Consider the following 20,769-nt stretch of genomic DNA (forward strand, 5'->3'; position numbering starts at 1 on the left):
TCTAGAACTAATGGAACTGAAATTGAGCTAGAAAAAATTTACAAACATCAAGGGGAAAAAAAAGGTCTTCCCAACAGTGAAATCTATGAACCTGTAGAATAATTTCAAAGGGCAGAGGAAGAAGTTTCATCATCTGGCACATCCAGAAGCAGACTAAATATAATGCTAGCAAATATACAATGGGAACAATTCCATACTGGCAAGGTTATGCACCAGATGACTGAATGGGTCTTTTCCACTGCTGAGAACTATAATTGTTTTACCTTATTGCAAATTAGTCATCACACATGGTTTTGATGTTAAAGCTTATATAGTACAACTATTTCCAATAGTCAGTACTAACAATAGAATATACCCTTACCTTCACAGTATAGTTGAAGTGCTGTGCAGTCTGCATGAACCGGTGAAATCCATCGGTTTCTTTAGTTGCTACAGTAAAAACTAACAGTTTATCTGAGGGGAGAAAGAGAGATTTTTTAATCCATAGCTTGACAAAAACATATACTTTATAACTTTCATAAATTACAATGAATGGAATCATTAACAGGTCTTGGGTGCTGCATGTGCCTGATTTAGAAAGAAAAACAGTAATGTCCTACTTCAGGATTATGGCTTCAAATGAAGAACTAAGGGAATCCAATGACAGAATAGAGATTCTGTGTTCCTCCAAAAATCCCAACCAAATAATAGGAAAACAAATAAAATATCTGATGGAAAGCAAATAGTCTCTGATAAAAGAAACAACCTAAGAGAATCCTGAGACAGGAAGGGATTCTTAAATAGAACAATACTTTACATTTTTGGTCTGAACTAATCCTATACCCATTACCACATGACGGCATGGCATCATATAATTTTGTCCCTATGTTAACAGTCCCTTAAGTGTTGTTTCAGTCCCTAAAAAAGTTAGTGGAAAATGTGGGTGTGTTGTCACCCTCCTTGTTTCAGCTTTCCTTGGAAAGTTAATTTTATGGTTAAGATAACATTTTACAAAAAATTGATCCATTAATGGATTTCCAGGGACATAAACAGGATGAATATAATAATATGGAACAGGATCTGGCACTTAAGAGCTTTTAGGTTAACATACTTTCAGGTTTAGAAATAAACTGCAGGAACTAAAGCCCAGTTGTTTGCTGTTGTGCTTGATTATCTTTGATAAAAAGCAATCGGCAAAACCGTCCACTCAGTGACAAGCAATTGCATAGTTTGCATGTTTATAGCATACCAACATATGCAACCAATTCTTTCGCCATACACTTCCTTTTGGCTGAGAAGTCATTACTTTGGTTGTGAACCCTGAGAAGCAAGCAAAGAAGCTTAAAATTGACCTGACAGCTCTTAACCACTAATATTTTCTACCTTCTGTTAAATAAGGTCTACATTCTGATGCTTTAAGAGTAGCTACTCATCAGGGATCTGGTTTTCTGTCTAAAACTCACAAATTCTCTGATAAAAATGCAAATTTACCTCAAAAAAACCCAAATCCACATTCCACAATTAAAATGAAACACTATTATATATAAACTGAACACAAACTTTTACGGACATATTTATAATTTTAAAGCAATTTGGAAGCCAACCAGTGCCTCGATCATCATAATTAAATAAAATCTAAATACCTATCTATTTTGGTATTTGATTTTGGGTGTGTTTTTTTGTTTTTTTTTTTAAATAATAGAAAATCAGAGCTCCCCCTGTTCCCTTGACTCATGAGGATACAGGTCAGGCTGCGGTTATCATTCCCTCCCCCTGGCCCCCAGCTGCTTTGTGGTGGTGAGCATTCCTGATACATCAATGCCCTGCCCCTGCCCCTCACTCCAAAGCCACAGCACCCCATATCCTATTGGTGCCCCTCACTCCCAAACCACAGCCCTCCATCCCCACCCCGCACTCCCAACCTGCAAGCCCCTAGCCCTGCTAGTGCCAGTCACCCCCAACCCATAGCTCACCCAGCCCTCAGCCCCCCACCCTGCCAGAGGGGAACCCCAGCTGCCAGGGCTATCTGACCAGGGCCAGGGCCCATAGCCCCCTCCCTACCCTAGCAGCACCAGAGCCCTGGCAACTGCACGTATCAGACAGCAGCTTCTGAAGCTGGAGCAGAGCTGAGCCCTCCCCAGAGCCAGAGCACAGCCCCCAGGGGCAGGGAAGGATTTAAGCTGTCCACTGTGAGGCTCCCTACCCTGCTGTCCTCCTCCCAGGGGGTCTGTGACATAGCAGGCAGGATCCCCATAGGAGGACAGAGAGGCTCAGTGCTGCCACTGCTGCCAGGAGCCCCATACCAGCTGCACCACCATGGTGAGGCACCCCCTGTCTGCCCAGCAGCAGCAACAGAGGCATGGAGTTCTGCCCCCCACCTCACCACTGCAGCTGGCACAGGGCTCTTGGCGGCAGTGGTGGCAGCACCAAGTCTCTCCTTCCTATCATGCCAGGTCCTGCCCACTGGGCCACAGAGGCTCTGGGATGAGGGTGGCAAGGCAGGGAACCCTGAACCCAAAACAGCCAGCCTGCATCAACCCCCACCCCACAAATATTTTTTAGGGGGGGGTCACATGCCCCCCATATCCCTCTCCCTGGAAATAAGTACAGTGGCAGGGAGCCAGCCCCCACTCCTCCCCCCCAGGCAAGCTGCCCAGGGCCCCCTCCTGCTCCCCAACCAGGTCCCATGGCTGTGCATTCCCACCCCAGCCCAGGGCCCCACCATAGCTGGGCAGTGCCCCCAGCCCCCAACTCTGCCCCCCCATCCTGCCTCCAACATCCCATATCCCCCACCCCAGACTTACCTGGAGGCAGCTGGGGGAGCTACTCTCTATGCTGGCTGGCTACATTGCTAGCCACAGAATCATAGAAGTAGGGTCGGAAGGGACCTTGTAGATCTTCAGGTCCAACCCCCTGCCTGGGCAGAAAGAAAACTGGGCTCAAATGACCCCAGCCAGGTAGGCATCGAGCCGCCTCTTAAAGACCCCCAGGGTAGGAGCCAGCACCACTTCCCTTGGAAGTTGGTTCCAGATCCTAGCCGCCCTGTGAAGTAGTTCCTACGGATGTCTAATCTAAACCCACTCTCCAACAACTTGTGGATGTTATTCCTTGTTATCCCGGGGGGCACTAGGGGAAACAAGGTCTCCCCCAAACCCTTCTGGTCCCCCCTAGTGAGTTTGTAGATGGTCACTCTCATGACCCAAGGGTCTGATTTTTTTTGTGTGAGCTTCGGCACCAAGAATTATCCCCGTGGGTTTACACCTTCATTGCACGGAGGAGTTCTGCTGAGCAGAGAACCCGCATGCAAAGGAGTGTTCCCGCCACTTTGCAGCTATCTTTGCAGGGTGCATTTCCCTTTGCAACACAGAAATGCACGGTGCAAAGATTTCCCGCTCGTTGTATGCAAATTCGTGCCCCGCAATTGGCTAGTGCTAAATTATTCACACGTGGCGGCTAGCGATTGGCCTGCTAGCCATATAAGAGGCTTGAGCAGTTTCCGCCCAAGCCGAAGAGGACTCCGCATCCATCTCGTGGGGACTCTGGGTGTGCACGGCAGGGTAATAGAAACCCTGTGTGTCGCTCAGAGGAGTTTGGCAGCCTGATCCACCACCCACCTCTTCCCATCTTCGAACGGAGCCTACTATAAGACGTAACGACGAGTTTAATGCACGCTTGTCCTGGACATCCGGAGTTTGTCTGCGTGGAGCCTAGCAAGCTCCACGTGATTGTTCGTGTTCTGTCTGCATGGAGCCTTGCAACCTCCACGTGTGTTCGTGTTTTCTGTTGTAACCGCAACTCAAGCAAGTTCTCAGTCTACACCACGACCATCTCGGTGTAAGTAAACAATCTTAAAATCAACCGTTACGTGTCTGTGCCTAATTCTAGCTCGGCGACTTCCCTCTCCCACCCGACCTGCCCGGGCTGCTGGCCACAGCCCGCGTGCAGAGCAACGAAAAGGGCCCGGGGTCCGACTCGGTCCGCACAGTCACCAGGTTCCCCCTCAGCCTTCTCTTGTGAAGGCTGAACAGGTTCAGGTCCCGCAGCGTCTCATTGTAGGGTCGGCCCTGCTGTCCCCAGATCCTGCGGGTGGCCCTCCTCTGGACCCTCTCAATGTTGTCCACATCCCTCTTGAAGTGGGGTGCCCAGAACTGGACACAGTACTCCAGCTGTGGCCTGACCAGTGTTGCGTAGAGGGGGGGTGTGCACCCCCCACATCCTGCTCTCCCAGGTCCCAAGCAGTCCCTTGCAGGCTGCAACTCTGTTCTCTGCATAATCAGTTCTCTGAATTGATCTGCCAGCCTGCAAGGGGAAACCCACCATTTCCCACGTTTTTCTCCTTTAAAAGAAAAAAATCCGCATTTTTCCACAGTGAATAGAGAACTCCAGATCCTGGCTAATCATGCAGGATTCTCACTGCACATTAACCTTCCATCCAGACTAATCTGACTTCCAGGGCATGTCTCAGTTCTCCAACCTGGTCTGTATTCAAGCATAGCCACTTTCTAAAACAAAGCCCTTGAGAGAAATGAAATTAAAATTAATTATTTTTAACGGACACTCTAGACTGTTGCACATGTTGCTTCACTTTCTCAAGAAATGGAACATATTCTTGTTCCACTTATTCTTGTCCCTTTACGCTTATTTACATCTATTTTAAACTATGGAGATTCATCTCAAAGTGTAATAAGTTTGTTTTTTAAATGAGAAATGGGTGGTAGGTCCAACATTAGTCAAGATTTCTGCTACTGCTACTGCACAATGTATTTGCTCTGGTTGCTTACCTAGCTAGTCCCTTCTACCCCACACATAGGTACATGTCAGTGATGGGAATAAATCAATGTCTTAAAACTCAAACATTTGGGAATTGCTTTGGCTAAAAGAATTCATAGAAATCTACTATACTCCAAATGGTAACATTTCATTGAGATTAGTAAACAAACAATAACTGACTAAACCAAAACTTCTGGAGGTCAGAAAAGACAGTTATTCCTCCCTCCCATGGGCCTTGTGTATCAGTATTTTCTGGCTCTGATCCATAACAATATCAAAATAGTACAAGAAAGGTAGCTGATACATTCCCAGCCAAATGGGAAGCACTTGAAGTAACAAGAAAGAATTTCAAGGTTTTTATCCCAATTGTTCATACTCATAAGGTATGTAAAAACACATATCCAAGCTTTAGAATGGAATTCTCTCATAGTTTTGTTCCTAGCATGTGTGAGTAGCCTTAGGTGGAACTTCCAGGAATTTAATAAAACTAGGCAATTGCCCGCCAACAAGGATGGGGGGGGGGGGGGGGGGGGGGGGGGGGAGCAGGCAGGGACAGAGCCCTGGGGCCAGGTCTCCCCTTCCCTCCTGCTGCTTGGGGTCCAGGCCCACTCCCCGCCGTAGTGGCAGGGGGAATGGAGGAGCAGACCCAGGCCTGATGCAAGGGGGGACCAGACCCAAGGGTGGGGAGAAGCCAGGCCGCAGCGGCAGGGGAAGGCAGGGGGAGCAGCGGGCCCGGGCCGACCCAGTGGGGGCAGGGCAACAGGAGGACAGGCTCAGGGCTGATGTGGGGGGGCGGGATGGGTGGAGGAGGAGTGGACCGAAGCCCTATGAAAAGAGAAGACTTGCTCCTCCCTTCCCCCTGAAGCTGCTGTGTTGGGCCAGGCCCGCTCCCCCTCCACTGCCTTGGCAGGATGGCTTTTCCCCCTGGCTCACGGGATGGGCCGGGCCCACTTCCCACCCCCACTGTGGCAGCAGACTGGCTTTCCCCCCCGCAGTGTTGGGCCTGGGCCCACTCCCCTCCCCCAGTGTTACCTGCAGGGAGCAGGGCGGGGAGGGGCAAAGCCAGCCCTGCTGGCCTCTCCCCCTGCCCTTTCATACCCTCTGTTGCCACCACGTGCAGTGTGCTGGCCTTGCCCCCCTGCTCCATCCCTTCTGTCCCCACCATCATGGCAGTGGGCTGCTTTCTGTTAGAATGCTTCTTTGCACTCTGATTGGCTATTTGTCAGCCAATCAGAGTTCAAATAAAGGCAGCCAGCCAGCCAGCCAGACATAGGCTTTTATAATATTAGAATAATGCACATGGCTTCCAAATGTATCGGTTAATCCCACAGTAGGATTCCTGTATGATGCATTCCCAGAAGCAATGACTTGCAATCAGACGCTAACTGTGTAGTAAGTGTTCAGGGTGACTAAAAATAGCTTGCCTTAAAGGTCATCCAGTCTAGAATATTTCTACAGGATTCACCAAGGAATGAAGAACACACACTCAGTTTATCCTGGACAATGGCTAAACAGAATGGAAGACAAAAAAGAAATATTTTCTTTGTGGAACAAGAATAAGTTATGCACTACTTTCTTTTTAACTGCTGCATTTTCAAGTTAGAGCACACTGGAAAGTGTGATCATACTTGACTGTATTATGAAGCCAACTTAAACCCTTATTGAAAATTTCCGATGTGAACTGTAAAGAATTGGCTATAATTGCAGAATTTGGTTTGGGGTAGACATATTTCATACCTACCCTTTCCTGTGAAACATCAGCCACAAGTATTTCCTAATCAGCACTAGACAAGTTGATGCAAGTGCCAAACCTTGGATGGATCAAATTAACTTTTACTCTTCCCCCTCCTATTTATATTTATATTTGACCTAGTGGCTCAGGAAAAAAAGTTCAAATGTATGTTTTGACAAGCAAAAGTTGCTAGAAGTGCTGGTTAGGGTTATTACTTCTTGTTTAGGAATGCTTAGAGATGATCCATAAGTATTTTGTGGCACAAGCAGTCTGCACAGTTTACCTCATCCAAAAAGTTTATACAGTTCTATAATATTCCAATATGTATACTAGTCTACACTCCCTTCCCATTCCCCAACCCCACACTTTCCTAAACTCATGAAGAATGGAAGAAAGCAAATGTGCCAAAAAGAATAATTTCAACTAGGGCTATGTAAAACGGAGACATGCAAGTAGCTATACAACACAGTTGATGCTGACCCTGGTCTACAAATGAACCTATAAAATGCATTTATAAGATGCTTAGTTTCACACCAAGCAGAGGCTATATTGATAAAGGTACTATTTACAATTAATATATATTTATATTTTAGTACATTTGCCCTTGTTGAGCACTTCTAAAAATAGTATAGTCAAGCAATTGTTAAATACTGCATATAACCAGTCATAGTAGGTTATAAATGGTTAGGTACATGAATATAAATGAATGCTTTACCAGAGCAGTAGTAATTATAGCTACCATACTTAGAATTTAAATCTCTTTATAGAATAGTTATTCCTTGTTTCATTTGTTTTGTGTTACTTAGGCATCTGTTTTAAAAGAGCAGACAGAATATGACATCATACTGTCTACAAGGCATCTGGAAAAGCATTGGAAAAATTATGCAGTTACATTAGCCGATACTCACAGGATATTAAGTACCTAAAGCAGCTCCCTTTTTATCCAGATCAAAAAAACTATTAGACAAAAATACTGATGTATTACATCTAACTTCATATGCCTTGTTCTGATCTCACTTGTGTTATTTTCCTTGATGTCAGTAAAGTGATTTTTTTTGCAAGTAAGAAGCATTGTCTAAAAATATTACTATATACATGCAGCATTCCCTACCAACTTGTCGTTAACATTTTTCACTTTGAAAGTTAGTTACATTTCTGAGCAATTTTAAAAATACTTTACTCCTTTGGGTTTAAAATATCATAACGGGTTTAAAATGTATATTAATCCTGCTACACAGCTAGCTTCCAACATCTTATCTGTATCTTAGATCAAAACATTCTATAAAGATATAGATAAGATAAATTTACCATTTAAAAGAAACTTGAATGAACTACAACCTAAGAATTTAGGAGGCAGCAAGTCCTTAAAAGGAATGGTTCCAATTTTTGTTATGTGGATATATGTAAGGAGCAATTTTGCTGAAGTTGAGAGAGTATAAAGTGAGATCAGAGCAAAGTCCAGTAAGTTTAATAAAGTTGCCTTTCAATTTCAGGATGTAAGAAGCGTGTGCGTTTGGGGGGGGGGGGCAAAAAGCATAGTGAAAGGGCCACAAGACAATGATCTCTGCCTAATTCCTAGCAGACCGCTTCAGATCAGCTACATCTCACTATTCTAAGCCAACAAATCAAGGGCTAAGTGCTCCGTTTAGCCTCTGATACCTAGTGATAATCCATGCAAATTCAGGGGTAGACTGGCAAAACCATACAAGGAATGCTTCTGCAGCCAACATAGCAACATGGGTCCAATACACATCCTCCTTTTGGAGCTGAGCACAGTTGCAAGGAAGCTGGGCTGTGCAGTCTTCTACAGAGGAACAGGGTTGGCCCTGCCACTCTGCTCCCTAGCTGGAGCACTATCAGTGCAGTGGCTGGCTGAGAAAGAGGGGAGAAGGGGAAACCTGCTCAGGACTGCAGCCAGGGTCTGCCTGGCAGGAGTGCAGCAGCCCCTGCCAGGCACCCCCCCCCCCCCCAACTCCTCGCTTGAGTGGCAGGGGTGTGGCCAGATGCTGGCCCCAGGTTAGCAAGCTGTGGCAATATGGGGGGAGGGAGAGATTAAACCCTCTCCCTCCCTGCCTTCACCTCAGGTTGTCAATCAGCTGGGGTCCCATACCTGTGGGAGAAGGGAAGGAGGGGGTTGAAACCCCTCTCCCTCCCTGGCCTTCACCTCAGTGTGCCAGCCAGGTGCCAGGGTCTGGCCATGCCCCCCTCCCCCACCACTCCAGCAAGTGGGGAAAAGCCCAGCAGAGGCTGCTTTCCCCTCTCCCCCTCCGGGGACACCTCAGCTGGGGACTGTGCAGGACAGGATTGGGGGTTTAAACCCCTCCCCAATCATACTCAGCAGCCTGCCAGGGCCTGGCCACACCCCCCACCCCCACCCCAGCTAAAGCAGGCAGGGGGAAAAGCTTGGAGGGCTTCTCTTCCAGCTTCCCTGCAGCCACTACCAAAGGGAAAAGAGGGCTTGCTTTAGTGCCCCCCAGCTTCCAGCCTGAGCCACTGCAGGCATGTGGCTGTATTTCCAGAATCAAAAGAGAAAATCTATGCACTTGCTTCTCAGTTCAATTTCCAGTTTAGTTTAGACTAACCTGCAAAGATTTAATCTATTCAGCCTTGGATTTTTTGAATGTCATACTTAGCTTCAGGGGGCAAGGGACCTGCATACTAGCACTGGGCAATCCTGTACTTTGGGAACATGCCTTTGTCAACACACACTACACTGACACTACCTTCACTTGTCAGACTGACAAGGATCAGGCCCAGTATTTACTCAGATTTAAGTACCATCTGAATTTATGTGAACAGAAAATATCCAATTTTATATTCCCTTGTGATATGGAGGCTGTGAAAAATAAAACTTCAACCCAAACTTTAATAAGTTACAATCAAGGGGTCATTCTGACAGTTACACTCACAAAGCAGACTTACTTTCAATAAAATAATTTACTCCTGAGACAATAAAATAATTTACTAAGGAAACATCTGAGAGTGTGTCAGCATTTGGCTGACAACCTCTCCAGTGACAAAAATATTTATTTTTAAAAAAATATTATCTTACTTTTTTTTTTGCAAATATGGAAGCACTTTGAAAATACTAGGCTGTGAAAGCTTTACCTTAGATATCTGTAATATATAAGATGTTAAATGAGTGTTTAGTAAATAAATAAATTCCCCTCCATCATTGCCCTTCATGCTGTTATAGTTAAGGGTCTAACACCATACCAGAATATTTACTTTCAAGGGTGAGAACTATAATTCAGACCATTCGTCTTCAATAATATGACCAACAAGTTCTAAGCCAGGAAATAAAACAATTCCTTCATGTTTCAGCAACAATGTCCTCCACCTCAGTGTTTTGGCAAACAAATATGACAACAAATGTCTTGAGCGATGTACTCTCTCAAACTCACATTTTTTTTTATTTATCCTGAATGAAAACACACATACTACTAGTCAATTGGTGCTACCGGGCACTTATATAATAGTTTTAGAGTGGTCAAACTTATAGTGGTCAAAATATTATTCACTTCCATGTGGGAGCCAAGGTTCAGTTCTTAAATCCAGATCTTGCAGACATTGGCACAGACACCCTAGAGTGATAGCATACTCTGCATGAAAAGAAAAGTATGTGATCCATATACCCTTCAAACAGTAAGAAACACAAAACATGTTCAATTATGGGAATACATACCTCCCAAAGAGTTCTGGTGACTGCATAAAACAATTTTAGGTTTCTGTTTGTGGATTACATCATTACCAGAACCTCTCAAAGGAATTACAGTACTATTGGTCTGTATCACCAGCCAGAGGGAACAAAAGTATGTAGGAAAGTATTCATTAAGAACGTCCAGTAAACATGTAAACTAGTACAGTGGAGGAGAGTGAATGGTTTAGAAATGTGCTTGATCAGGAAGAAGGGGCACAATCCTGAATATAAGCACTTGTTCACCCACCAACGTAGCAAAACTTGGCTGAATCCATCCTTCAGTCTTAAGGTTCTGAAGACAGGCCGAGACCAGGGAGATGGCTTTGGCTGCATGGCACCATTGTAAGAAAACAAAATATGTGAATACCAAGCCAGTAATGCACACTATCTAGTATAGTGGTTCTCAAACTTCTTAGACTCAGGGCACTACTCGTTAGACACAAAGGCACCCCTATGAAAATACCAGTTTTTAGCCATCTCTGTTGTGGTTTTTTGGACTATGGATAAATAATACAACAATTAGTCTATTGCAAAGAACTGAGAAAGAACACAACAGACAAAAAATGTTTTTGATATGATGGGTTCCTATTTGAAATTTCCTGGCTTATCTTGTGAATTACATGAAAGTGTTTGCACACCTACCACTGATAACGTTGTGCAGCACCCTGAGCCACTTTTAAAAGGATCTCATGGCACCAAAGCTAAGAATCACTCATTGGTGACGTGTAAAGGGTGCACCCCCGGTACATGTGCACCCCCTAAGATGGGTGGTGCAGCCTCTGAGATTGGCCACTGCTGCCGGCAGTCGTCACTCACCACCCCCATTCCCCTTCGCCACTGGTGGCGTCTGCAGATGGTTGCCAACTGGCGCTCACCCCCCCCCCCCCCCCCGCCTTGCCACCAACACTGCCGGCAGCATCTGCATGTGGTCAATGATTGCCAATCGGTGACCGCCACCCTCCCCACCTCACTGCCATGGCTGCTCGTGGGAGCTCCCTGCTTGGCCTGCCTCCATCACCCACATTGCTGCAGCTGCCTGCAGAAAGCTCCCTGCTCACCGCCACCTGTGAGTGGTTGCTGTCCCCCCAGCCTCAGGAGGCACACAACATTCTTGCATCCTAAATTAGTGATTCCATGAAAGAGGACCCAAGTGAAAATTTAAATTCTTGCGATGGGGAAGCAAGGTTTATCTAGCCATCAGCATTGTGTATTAGGCACAGTAACTGCTTGTGCTTCTCCTGCATTGGGGGAATGTGCAGACATAAAAATGTTTTTAATGTGAGTTTCCCTTTCTTTAGTTCTTAATTACTGTGGTTTTGAAAATTTGGATTGAATAAATCTCACTGACACCAGCAACTCATAATGACCTTTACTATTCCTGACAAACTTTTCCAAACCAAACTGCATAAAAATGAAGACAGCTGTTAACAGTTGTTTCTCAAAACAGACAATTGTTCCTCTTGTTCACTTCCCAAATGGATGTGCATTTCTATGGATAGAAATCAGCTATTATTTGAATTTAATAAGAATCTTGACTCCACTATTATCCTTTCTACTTCCAGTCTCCTAAATCCATAAAGGATGGAACAGAATAAGCCAGTAGCCAGCAATGAAAAGAAGAAAAGAATCACTCAAGCAATTTTTAATGCTGATCATCAGTATCAAGTGGCAATAAAGTAACTTGCAGAATTAAGAGCCTGCACTCACAATCTAATCTACTATGAACCTGAAAAGGAGGGGGCATAATAGTAGGCAGTTTTCCCAAATTTCTTCCACTGAACAGAGGCAATGCTTTTTGTACATAGAAAATTAGCTTATAAGACCTGAACAGTGCTCTCACTTCAGATATCCACACATCCAGCATCTTCTATTGACAGATGCCTTCCAGCATAACACCAGCTTTACATGTACAGAATACGCAGTTTTATTGTTGTTGCTTTTGTAAGTATGCCATCTCGGGCATATTGCAATAAGTATGAATGATAATAGCAAGTTCTGTTCATACCCTTAAATCCAATTCATCTGGCACAGAGAGGAAGAGTGATTTTTAGACTTTGAAACAACTCAGTGGAATTCAAAACTCAGATTTCCCAAAGCTTTATGATATGAATAATAAAGATTTGAGGAGAAGAACAATTAATAGCCTTTGGTGATCCTTTATGTACATATGACTAACCCTATGTAATGTGGATAACAGATGAATAATCTTTCTGGAACATACATTTTCCAGGATAAGATGCTCTACAGCATTTTCTGTACCAGGCAAAGTAATTAAAACCTACTGAATAGTACCTTTTGGAGGGAGAAGGGGTTTCCTCCTCATAAAACTACACACAGAAGAGCACTACTTACTCATTTGGGTATAGCTTCCAACTAATTAAAACATTTACAGACGATCTTTTAAGGAGCACCTAACAAGTAATATTTCCATCATAGTATAAAGGCATTTAAGAAAACCAATATCCCCCAAGGCCCATAACAATATTGTATGTTGCCATGGTTTCAAGAAAAGAAAGCTCAGCATGAGAAAGGGCACATGCCTGAATTAGCTTATTTTGGCTCTGCTAATGACAATTCTATTCTCTCTCCTTATATTGCACCACCAGACCACTGCAGTGTCATAAGGGGAGGTCAGAGCGGCTCTTCTGCTTTCTTTCTATTCCATCCTTATCCAGACATTATATTCCTATCTGTCTGGGAACTTACAACTCCTAAGAACAATCTGAAAGCCAGATTTCTAGTATAACATCACCTTACACTGCTTATCAATCATGCACTTAGCTTTGGCCTTTTGAAAGGAAAACCAAATCTGTTAATGCAAGAGCTGGAATGCTTTCATTTTAATTTTGCCAATATACTGACAAGTGAGTAACTTGTAACAGTTGTTAATCTGAATCTCAAAACTTAATTCAAACAAAGTTTAAAACAAGAACCAGATTCCCTGAAAAGATGTTAAGCATCTGGAAAAGGGCACAGTTTACCACATTTATAAACATAGCTATAAATTAGATCGGTGCAGATCAATTTATTCAATGTTATCCAGTGACAGACACAGATCACAAGCACACTCTATAATAAACCGAATCCTGAATATATATTTCTACCCCTCTCAGTTAATGAGGTATTCTATGAACCAATTTTATAAAGTAAAAAATAATGGCAAAGAAAATTTCTACTTAAATGAAGAGCTTGGCATACCTCATATTTCAGGTAGAAGAACAGAAGCATCTTCAAGTTTTTCCCAGGATTCTTGATAAACATAACTTGCCAAAACAGTATGCATTTATATGTTTATATATGTTTTTATATTTATATTCTTTTGCCTTAATGAAGCATTAAAGCTTTATATTATATATACACTGTATATAATGTTTTGGGACATAAAGCTTTATATTATATACACTGTATCAAAATGTTATACTTTCAAGACCTTGTTGTTCCAAAGCCTTCCCTAGCCCCATTATGTCCCAAGTGTATCATAACATTTTGAAGAATATAATATAAAGCTTTATATGTCCCAAAATGTTTAACCTGAAAGGCACAAGTTTGTATGCACACAGACTATCACTGCTTACACAAATTAGAATATGTTTAAAGCATTAAAGCTTTCTCTGTTATACTTTCAAGACCTTGTTGTTCCAAAGCCTTCCCTAGCCCCATTATGTCCCAAGTGTATCCAGGAGACACAGATAGTTTATAAATCACACTAATTTCAGCGAACAGTCTCTTGCAAGATTGGGCCCTAAGCTATTTAATCAGAACTGAGTGGGATATTTTAAAAATAAGTAAAAATAAATAAAAAAACAAACACTGAGAATGAAGAGGCAGAAGAACAAAAAGACTTCAAGCAGAATCATTAAAATAATAGAAGATCTAAAATTAAGTTATAGATTAAATTATATTCTTAAATAGTTAATAGGTAATTCTAAAATCCCAGGCTGTGTTAATACTAGAATAGAATAGTATTTCATAAGCAAATACGTACCTTTGTACCAGAAATACAGCCAGAGTCAACGCTCAGTTTAGTTTAAGGGCTAAATTTTCAGAAGAGAACACCACCACGTGTTGACTTCTTCTGAAAGTCTGGCCCATGTGTCTTTGTTTTTAATCTACGTAACTATCTTCATATTAATTACTCCTGTTTTACTTCATAATTGTGAGTAAACAAATTGTACTTCATCACTGTCAATAAACAAATTAATATGTTAAACAACACAGTATAGACTAGCATCTATATTGTTTTAAAACATTATAATTTAAAAAGTTGTTAATGCAACTCTGGACTATTACTTATTTATTTAAAATATTTGTATCCTGCTTTTCTGCTTGCATTAAGAACCCAAAGTGTTTTAGGCTTAACAATATATATTTTTTTAATTGCATACTAGATAAATAGTTAACTATTTCAATCCAGCAGAGTGAGCTTTGTCCTCTGGCCAATGGCAGAGGCCAGACTATACTTCCCTTTGGCTCTGAGGCCCCAAGGCTCCCTTTTGTTGCAGGAACTTGGTAGCTCAAGTGAAATAGCAGATTTGCAAAAAATGGAAAATTAAAATGTTGAGCTGCCAGATCTGGGGGAAAGAAGCAGCAGGATCCTTGCTTTCAAGGTCACTGTCACTAGATATGCGATCCACCATGAGTAGTTGTTGAAGGCAGGCAAGCTTTTTATCAAGCTTTGTAGACAAAATGTGAAAAAAAGATCAAGAAAAAGCAGATGAGACATTAGCTCGAGCTATATTTGCAAGTGGTACACCTCTTTCCATAACTGAAAATGAATACTGGAAGGAACATTACACACTAATTCACTATCATATAAGTTACCTTCACATTATCGCTTATTACATTCTCTTAAATAGAGACTATGACAGTTCAAACAATCATTATTCAAAGGATTGGTCAAGCAGAATCACCGACTCTGATGTCACATGGATCGACTGATATACAGTAAAAACTGTTATCCGGCATATCCCAGGAATGGGGGATGCCGGATAACAAAATATGCCGGTTAATTAAGAGGCCCAAACAGGCATCCTTGCCTGTTCAAGCAGCCACTTCCCGTGCTGTGTCCAGGGCGTTGCCACCCCTCCCGCAGGCCGCACGGGACATCGAGGTAGGCCCCATGCAGTCTGTTACGCCCCCAGGTCATGGGGGCTTGGCAGCACAGGCTGCTTTGCCCCGGGCCGTGGGGGCTCAGAGAAACCGGAAGTGCCACTGTGGGCACTTCCAGTTTCACTTTACCTTACAAGCCCGCATGCCAGTTAACAGAACATGCCGGCTTGTAAGGTGCCAGTTAACAGAACTTTTACTGTACAAGGAAATCCTTTATTGAACATTATGTTAGTAACACCTGAACAATATTCCTGAAAGCAATTGCTACCAAATCTTCTCATCATACAGGTGAATACATAGCCAAATTACTGAGTAAAGAGATTGAAAGTGCAGGCCTCTCCAGGGTACAAGCCCTTGTAACCAATAGCGCAAGTAACATGAAAGCTACATGGCAAATATTAAAGGAAAAGTATCCTCATTTAATAGTATCTGCCTGTCTTGCTCATAGGTTCAATCTTCTGGCAAAGGACATAGTAAGTGTGAATACAAAGAAGACAATATTGGCAAAATGCAAAATGATTGCAAAGGTACTCAACAATCATCTTGTTGGTAATCAGATTTTGAAGACATTACAGAAAGAGAAGCAGGGGAAGGAAAGTGCACTTTTATTGCCAGGAGAAACTAGTTGGGGCTCGGCTACAAAGTGTTTACATAGTTTGCTGCGCACAAAAAACTGTTTGCAGTGTCCTTCAATAGATGACACAGTATCCCAGATTATTCTCGTGAACATTCGGAAGCAGATTCTCGACAACAATGCATTCTGGATTCGAGTTCAAGGAACATTCAATTTGCTACTACCAGTTTCAGTGACTATCAAAAAACCTGAAGGAGATACACCAAGCCTTTCAAATATTCCAGAGATATTCAGACAACTAATTGAAAATCTAACTGAGCTTTTGCCTTCTTCACCTCTATCCAAAAAAAGTAGTAAAACAAATGTTTATTAAGAGATCTTAGTTTTGCTCTCATCCAGTTCATCTGGCAGCAAACCTTCTGGATCCTCAACACAGACGACAACATTTATCAGAAGATGAATTGTGTACTGCTCTCGATACAATTATGAAAGTAGCTAAGAATGTTGATGAAATAACCACGATGACAGACATTACTGAGTAGCATGCAAAAGAAAAACTTTGGAGCAAAGATATCATTTGGCAGGCAGAAGAGAATGCATCTCCTCTCACATGGCGGCAGGGATACCGTAACACCCGACTGCTGTCCAGGATTGCTCTAAGGACCCTAAGCAGTCCGCCAACAGCAGCTTCTTGTAAACAGAACTGGAAGGCTTTCAGCTCAATCAAGACAAAAATGAAGAATAGACCAACAAATGAATGCACTGCTAAGCTTGTTTCTATTTCTCAAAATCTCTTGCTTTTGGAGAATCAGTCAGAAGCACAATTAGTGAAGAAGATGCAGTGCAATGATAAGTTGCCCTTGCCCACAGACTCATTGGTAAAAACATCCCTTAGCAAAAGAGACTGTGGTGGTTCATGTAGTTCTGAATCAGATTTGCCTCAATCTGATTCTGAAATGGAACTAACAATTATTGCAAGTGATTCTACAGATAGTGACAGACAAACTGGAGGTGCCGCAATGGCCTCAGTGGAAAAGACTTAAACTCTGTTGAAGTAGATGAGTGGACAACCACAGCATATCATGCATAGTTCTTCAGGGGTGCTAAAATTAGTGTGTCTACAATTTTCAATGCCTTCATTTTTTTTCTTAAATTTAAACAAACAATGTAAGGGAAGTATATGCTATTGTACTAGCAGTCTCCCCATTTAATATATAATAATATATTTTGTTTCATTAGGTAAAGAAAAACCTGATTAGCCTTTGTGTTAATTTAGAGCTCTTATTACAACAAAAGTTTTAAATCTGTGTTACTGCAAGGGGTATCCACTAGCAGCTGGTGGACCAAGAAGTGAAATAAATCAGTTTTGCTCATGGTAACTATATGAATTCCAATATAAGAGTACTAATGAAAGCAGGGTTGCATTTTATTGTCTTAGTTTAGGAAATTGGTCAAAAACTGCTTAGTACTTCAGCATAAACATGTCCAGAGGTATACAATAAATTGCACAGAAATGCCTTATGGTTTAGGTGGACAAGGGGTAGAATAACCAATTATTTTCAATGCATCTTTTTTTTCCAACATTTGTTAGATTTAAACAACTAGTAGATGCAGCCAAAAGTGGATTCAGGATTCTACAAAGAAAGCTGCAGGAGCAGCGTCCAACACTGCAGAGGTGGCTGTATTGCTCACTCCCAAACTCCTCTCCCCTCTTACTGAGGATGGCAGGTGACAATACAGGAGCAGCAGTCAGGGATTTTAAGGTAAGGATTACCTGCCACCCTTCCCCTCACTGCTCAGAAGCACATTCCTACCCTTCCCCTTTCCTACCTGCCACCGCCAGTGTCCTAAGGAGAAGCTCTTGCCCTGCTCTAGCTGGGCTGCACAGGGGCTTGATTCAGCCCAGGACAAGCAACATTAAGGTTCCCCCTCCCTACCAGTCCACTCAGGTGTTCCATGCCAACCTGGAAGCAAGCACAAAGGGAGGGAACCTGCCTTCCTGCCACCATGTTGGGCTGAGCCCAGCCCTGGTACAGCCCAGCTGGAGCAGGGCAAGTGCTCGCCCTGCCCCAGGGACAGCGGAGAGAGGAGCAGGTAGGGGAGAAAGGAAGGAGAGGAAGAGGGAGGTTGTGCTTCAGAGCACAGAGAAAGCAGGGGGATACTTACCTTCTTCAGGGACAAAGTCCCCAGCTGCTGCTCCTGCCACGTGGTCAGAAAGTGGGGTACAGCACTTCACCCCCTCTGGATCTGCCCTTGGGAGTATTTAGGGTAATGCAAAACATTACTGAATTAGAACCGACACAGCCATGATATGAAGGGAATACAGAGATATTCATAGCACACTATCATTATTGGAATATAAACAAGGCAGATTATTTTGTGACGATTCAAATGTACAAGACTTGTTCTTTCTATAATATGGTTATCACTAACATGGTTTGGATGTTCAAATACTAGAGACCATAAAAGTTGAAGGTGAGAGAAAAAAAAAAAATCACATTTTGGGATAAATAACTTGTTTTAGGGGCGTTTGTCATATCAGTTCACCAAATTATAGAGTGAATACAGGTTTCATATAATATCCAAACTCCAGACAATCCTCTAAAAGTCACCATCTGTGACTATCACATCTGTACTTTTAAAATTACATTCCAATATTGAATAAAACTATGCTAATATCTAAAAATACTCCTATGCAGATAGTTTCAAGACATTCCTGCTACAGAAACGTGATTAAACAAGACAATTTTGTGCTGGAGAGAATTAAAGTCACTGGTTAAACAGAAACAGAAAACTGCTCTTTTTTAATCTGTTAAATTCCTTATCTCTTTGAAACATAATACTGGTTCATTTTTTATACACATGTAAAAAAATTCAAATAAAGTGTAAATTGTCTTTGAAATGCCCTTACTTATTCTTCATGTAAAATAATCAATTTGAGCACAAGTAAGGTAGACTTTTCAAAAAAATAACTAGAAGGGTTATTTTTTTTTGTGTGACATATAATCTAATGTAGTACCACCTATGATTACATATATTTTATAGCACTAGTCACGGCACAAATTGGTTTCTCAGTTTCAGGAATCTGGCTACTTTTTGTTTTTAAGCAAGCAATTAAATTTAGGAGTGGAAAAAACGAATTAAGACAATCCATTTCCAAATACATTAATGCAAAAAAATACCAGATATAAGAAATAATCATTTCAAACCCTGATCCTGAACTGTCTCAGAGAAGCCCCATCAGCTTCACATTAGCAGCATGTAAACTAAAGCACATGGGCATAGCAGTTTACTGAATCAAGACCTTGGTGCTAAATACCACAATTCTGGCACTTTCACATTCACGGAGTAGAACATTATTTCGTGACTAGTTCAGTTAACGTGCTTTACATTAATGTCTCTGGACCAAATTTTTGGCATTGTCCGATTCTGAACATGGCCTTAGATTGCAAATAACTATATTGATTATAATGACACTAGTTTTACCCTAAAATTGTGTGATGCAATGAAGTGACAAGGGGTCTAATCTGTTATATAGTTTATAATTTTCAGCTAACTGCATAAGCCACCCTCCACCCTCACTTTGCTATGCAAACTGTATGCTGTGAACACTTTGCAAGTGTCAAAAACATTGCGTAAAGCCTTTCAGTGGTAATTCAATGTTTACAGGGAAAGAGAGTAACAAGAAATACAAAAAAAGCAAAACCAATTTAGTTGCTCATGAAGCACAGCCTGAAAAAAAGTTCATTTATTTGCTGTTAATTTCCCTACCACCCTCACACACACTTCGCCACTGAAAATCCACTATAATCAGTTATTCTGCAGGTGTATATCTTGTTTAAAGGCCAAAGCCTGCAAACACTTGGGTAAATAAATCATTATAACATAGGAGAGGTGTCTGTATTGATTTTATTTACACTACGTATGTAAATAAATACTTGCTGGGCAGCCCTGTGCTTGAGATGTCAGAATGGCAAATTCAATTTCATGCTCTGCCAAATTGCCAGCACAACCTTGGGAATATTATTTAGCGGGTTTTTTTTCCCCCCTCAGTTTCTTGTCTGTGTAATGTGAATGATAGCACCTCTATACCTTGTGTGGGTGTTGGGAGAATAAATACACTCAAGATATTGAAGTGCTCAAATACTATAATAAATAGGCCCATATAAGCACCTAAGACAGATTTAATGCTGAATTTACTCATTGCCAGGCACAGAATTTCCTAGTGGGAATAGTCTCATAAAAGTCAATAGAAGAACTTGGGGTAGCACATATGTCTGGAAGTAAGCATCTGCAGGAACAAGTGCTAAACTTGTCAGTTTGTCCTTGCATTGGTGGGTTTGTCCCAGTTTTGGTGCAAGGAAAAGCAGATGCAACTTATGATTTCCCTGTGTCAGTTCAGACCACAGTGTATGCCAATGACTATCCTACTTTTAGCTGTTGCAATGACTCTTACAGGGCATTTCATACTTCAGAAATCACTGGGGTAGAACAACACTGTAGCAATGATCCCTCCCACCTTACTCTTCTGGTTTACTCACAATTTGCCTCCTATAATGATACCAGCAAGGAGGAAAGAGAAATTACACTCAATGGCATCTTTGCAACAATGTAGGAAAAGCATCCCTAGGGCAATACTAAATTAGGCCCCTTGTTTGCCTGTAAAGTATGCCATATGCCCCATATGGTATGAGAATAACAGTAAGAGTGGAATATGATTTAATAAAAGGTATGAGCTAATCTAAACTCTGTGAACAGTCTGTTCAATGATGAAATGAGCAAAGCACATTTAAAATTAAATTTTAATAATTAGCAGAGAAACCCTTACAGCCATTCACCTCATACGGGAAGGCTAAGACAGTAAACTGCATTCCACCCTCTAAATGCCAATCTGTGAAGACATTT

The 20,769-nt window shown here is 42.1% G+C and overlaps 1 protein-coding gene across 2 annotated transcripts in view; it reads right to left on the minus strand.

Moving 5' to 3' along the window:
* PLOD2 (procollagen-lysine,2-oxoglutarate 5-dioxygenase 2) overlaps positions 1–20,769 on the minus strand; it is a 94,628-nt gene that overhangs the window by 69,865 nt on the left and 3,994 nt on the right. For both annotated transcript variants that reach the window (XM_019491741.2, XM_006267195.4), the window contains exon 2: positions 362–453. In XM_019491741.2, the coding sequence (XP_019347286.1) occupies positions 362–453 (92 nt within the window). The remainder of the gene's footprint in view (positions 1–361; positions 454–20,769) is intronic.

This window comes from Alligator mississippiensis, chromosome 7, assembly GCF_030867095.1.
Source record: "Alligator mississippiensis isolate rAllMis1 chromosome 7, rAllMis1, whole genome shotgun sequence".
NCBI classification, from domain to species: domain Eukaryota; kingdom Metazoa; phylum Chordata; order Crocodylia; family Alligatoridae; genus Alligator; species Alligator mississippiensis.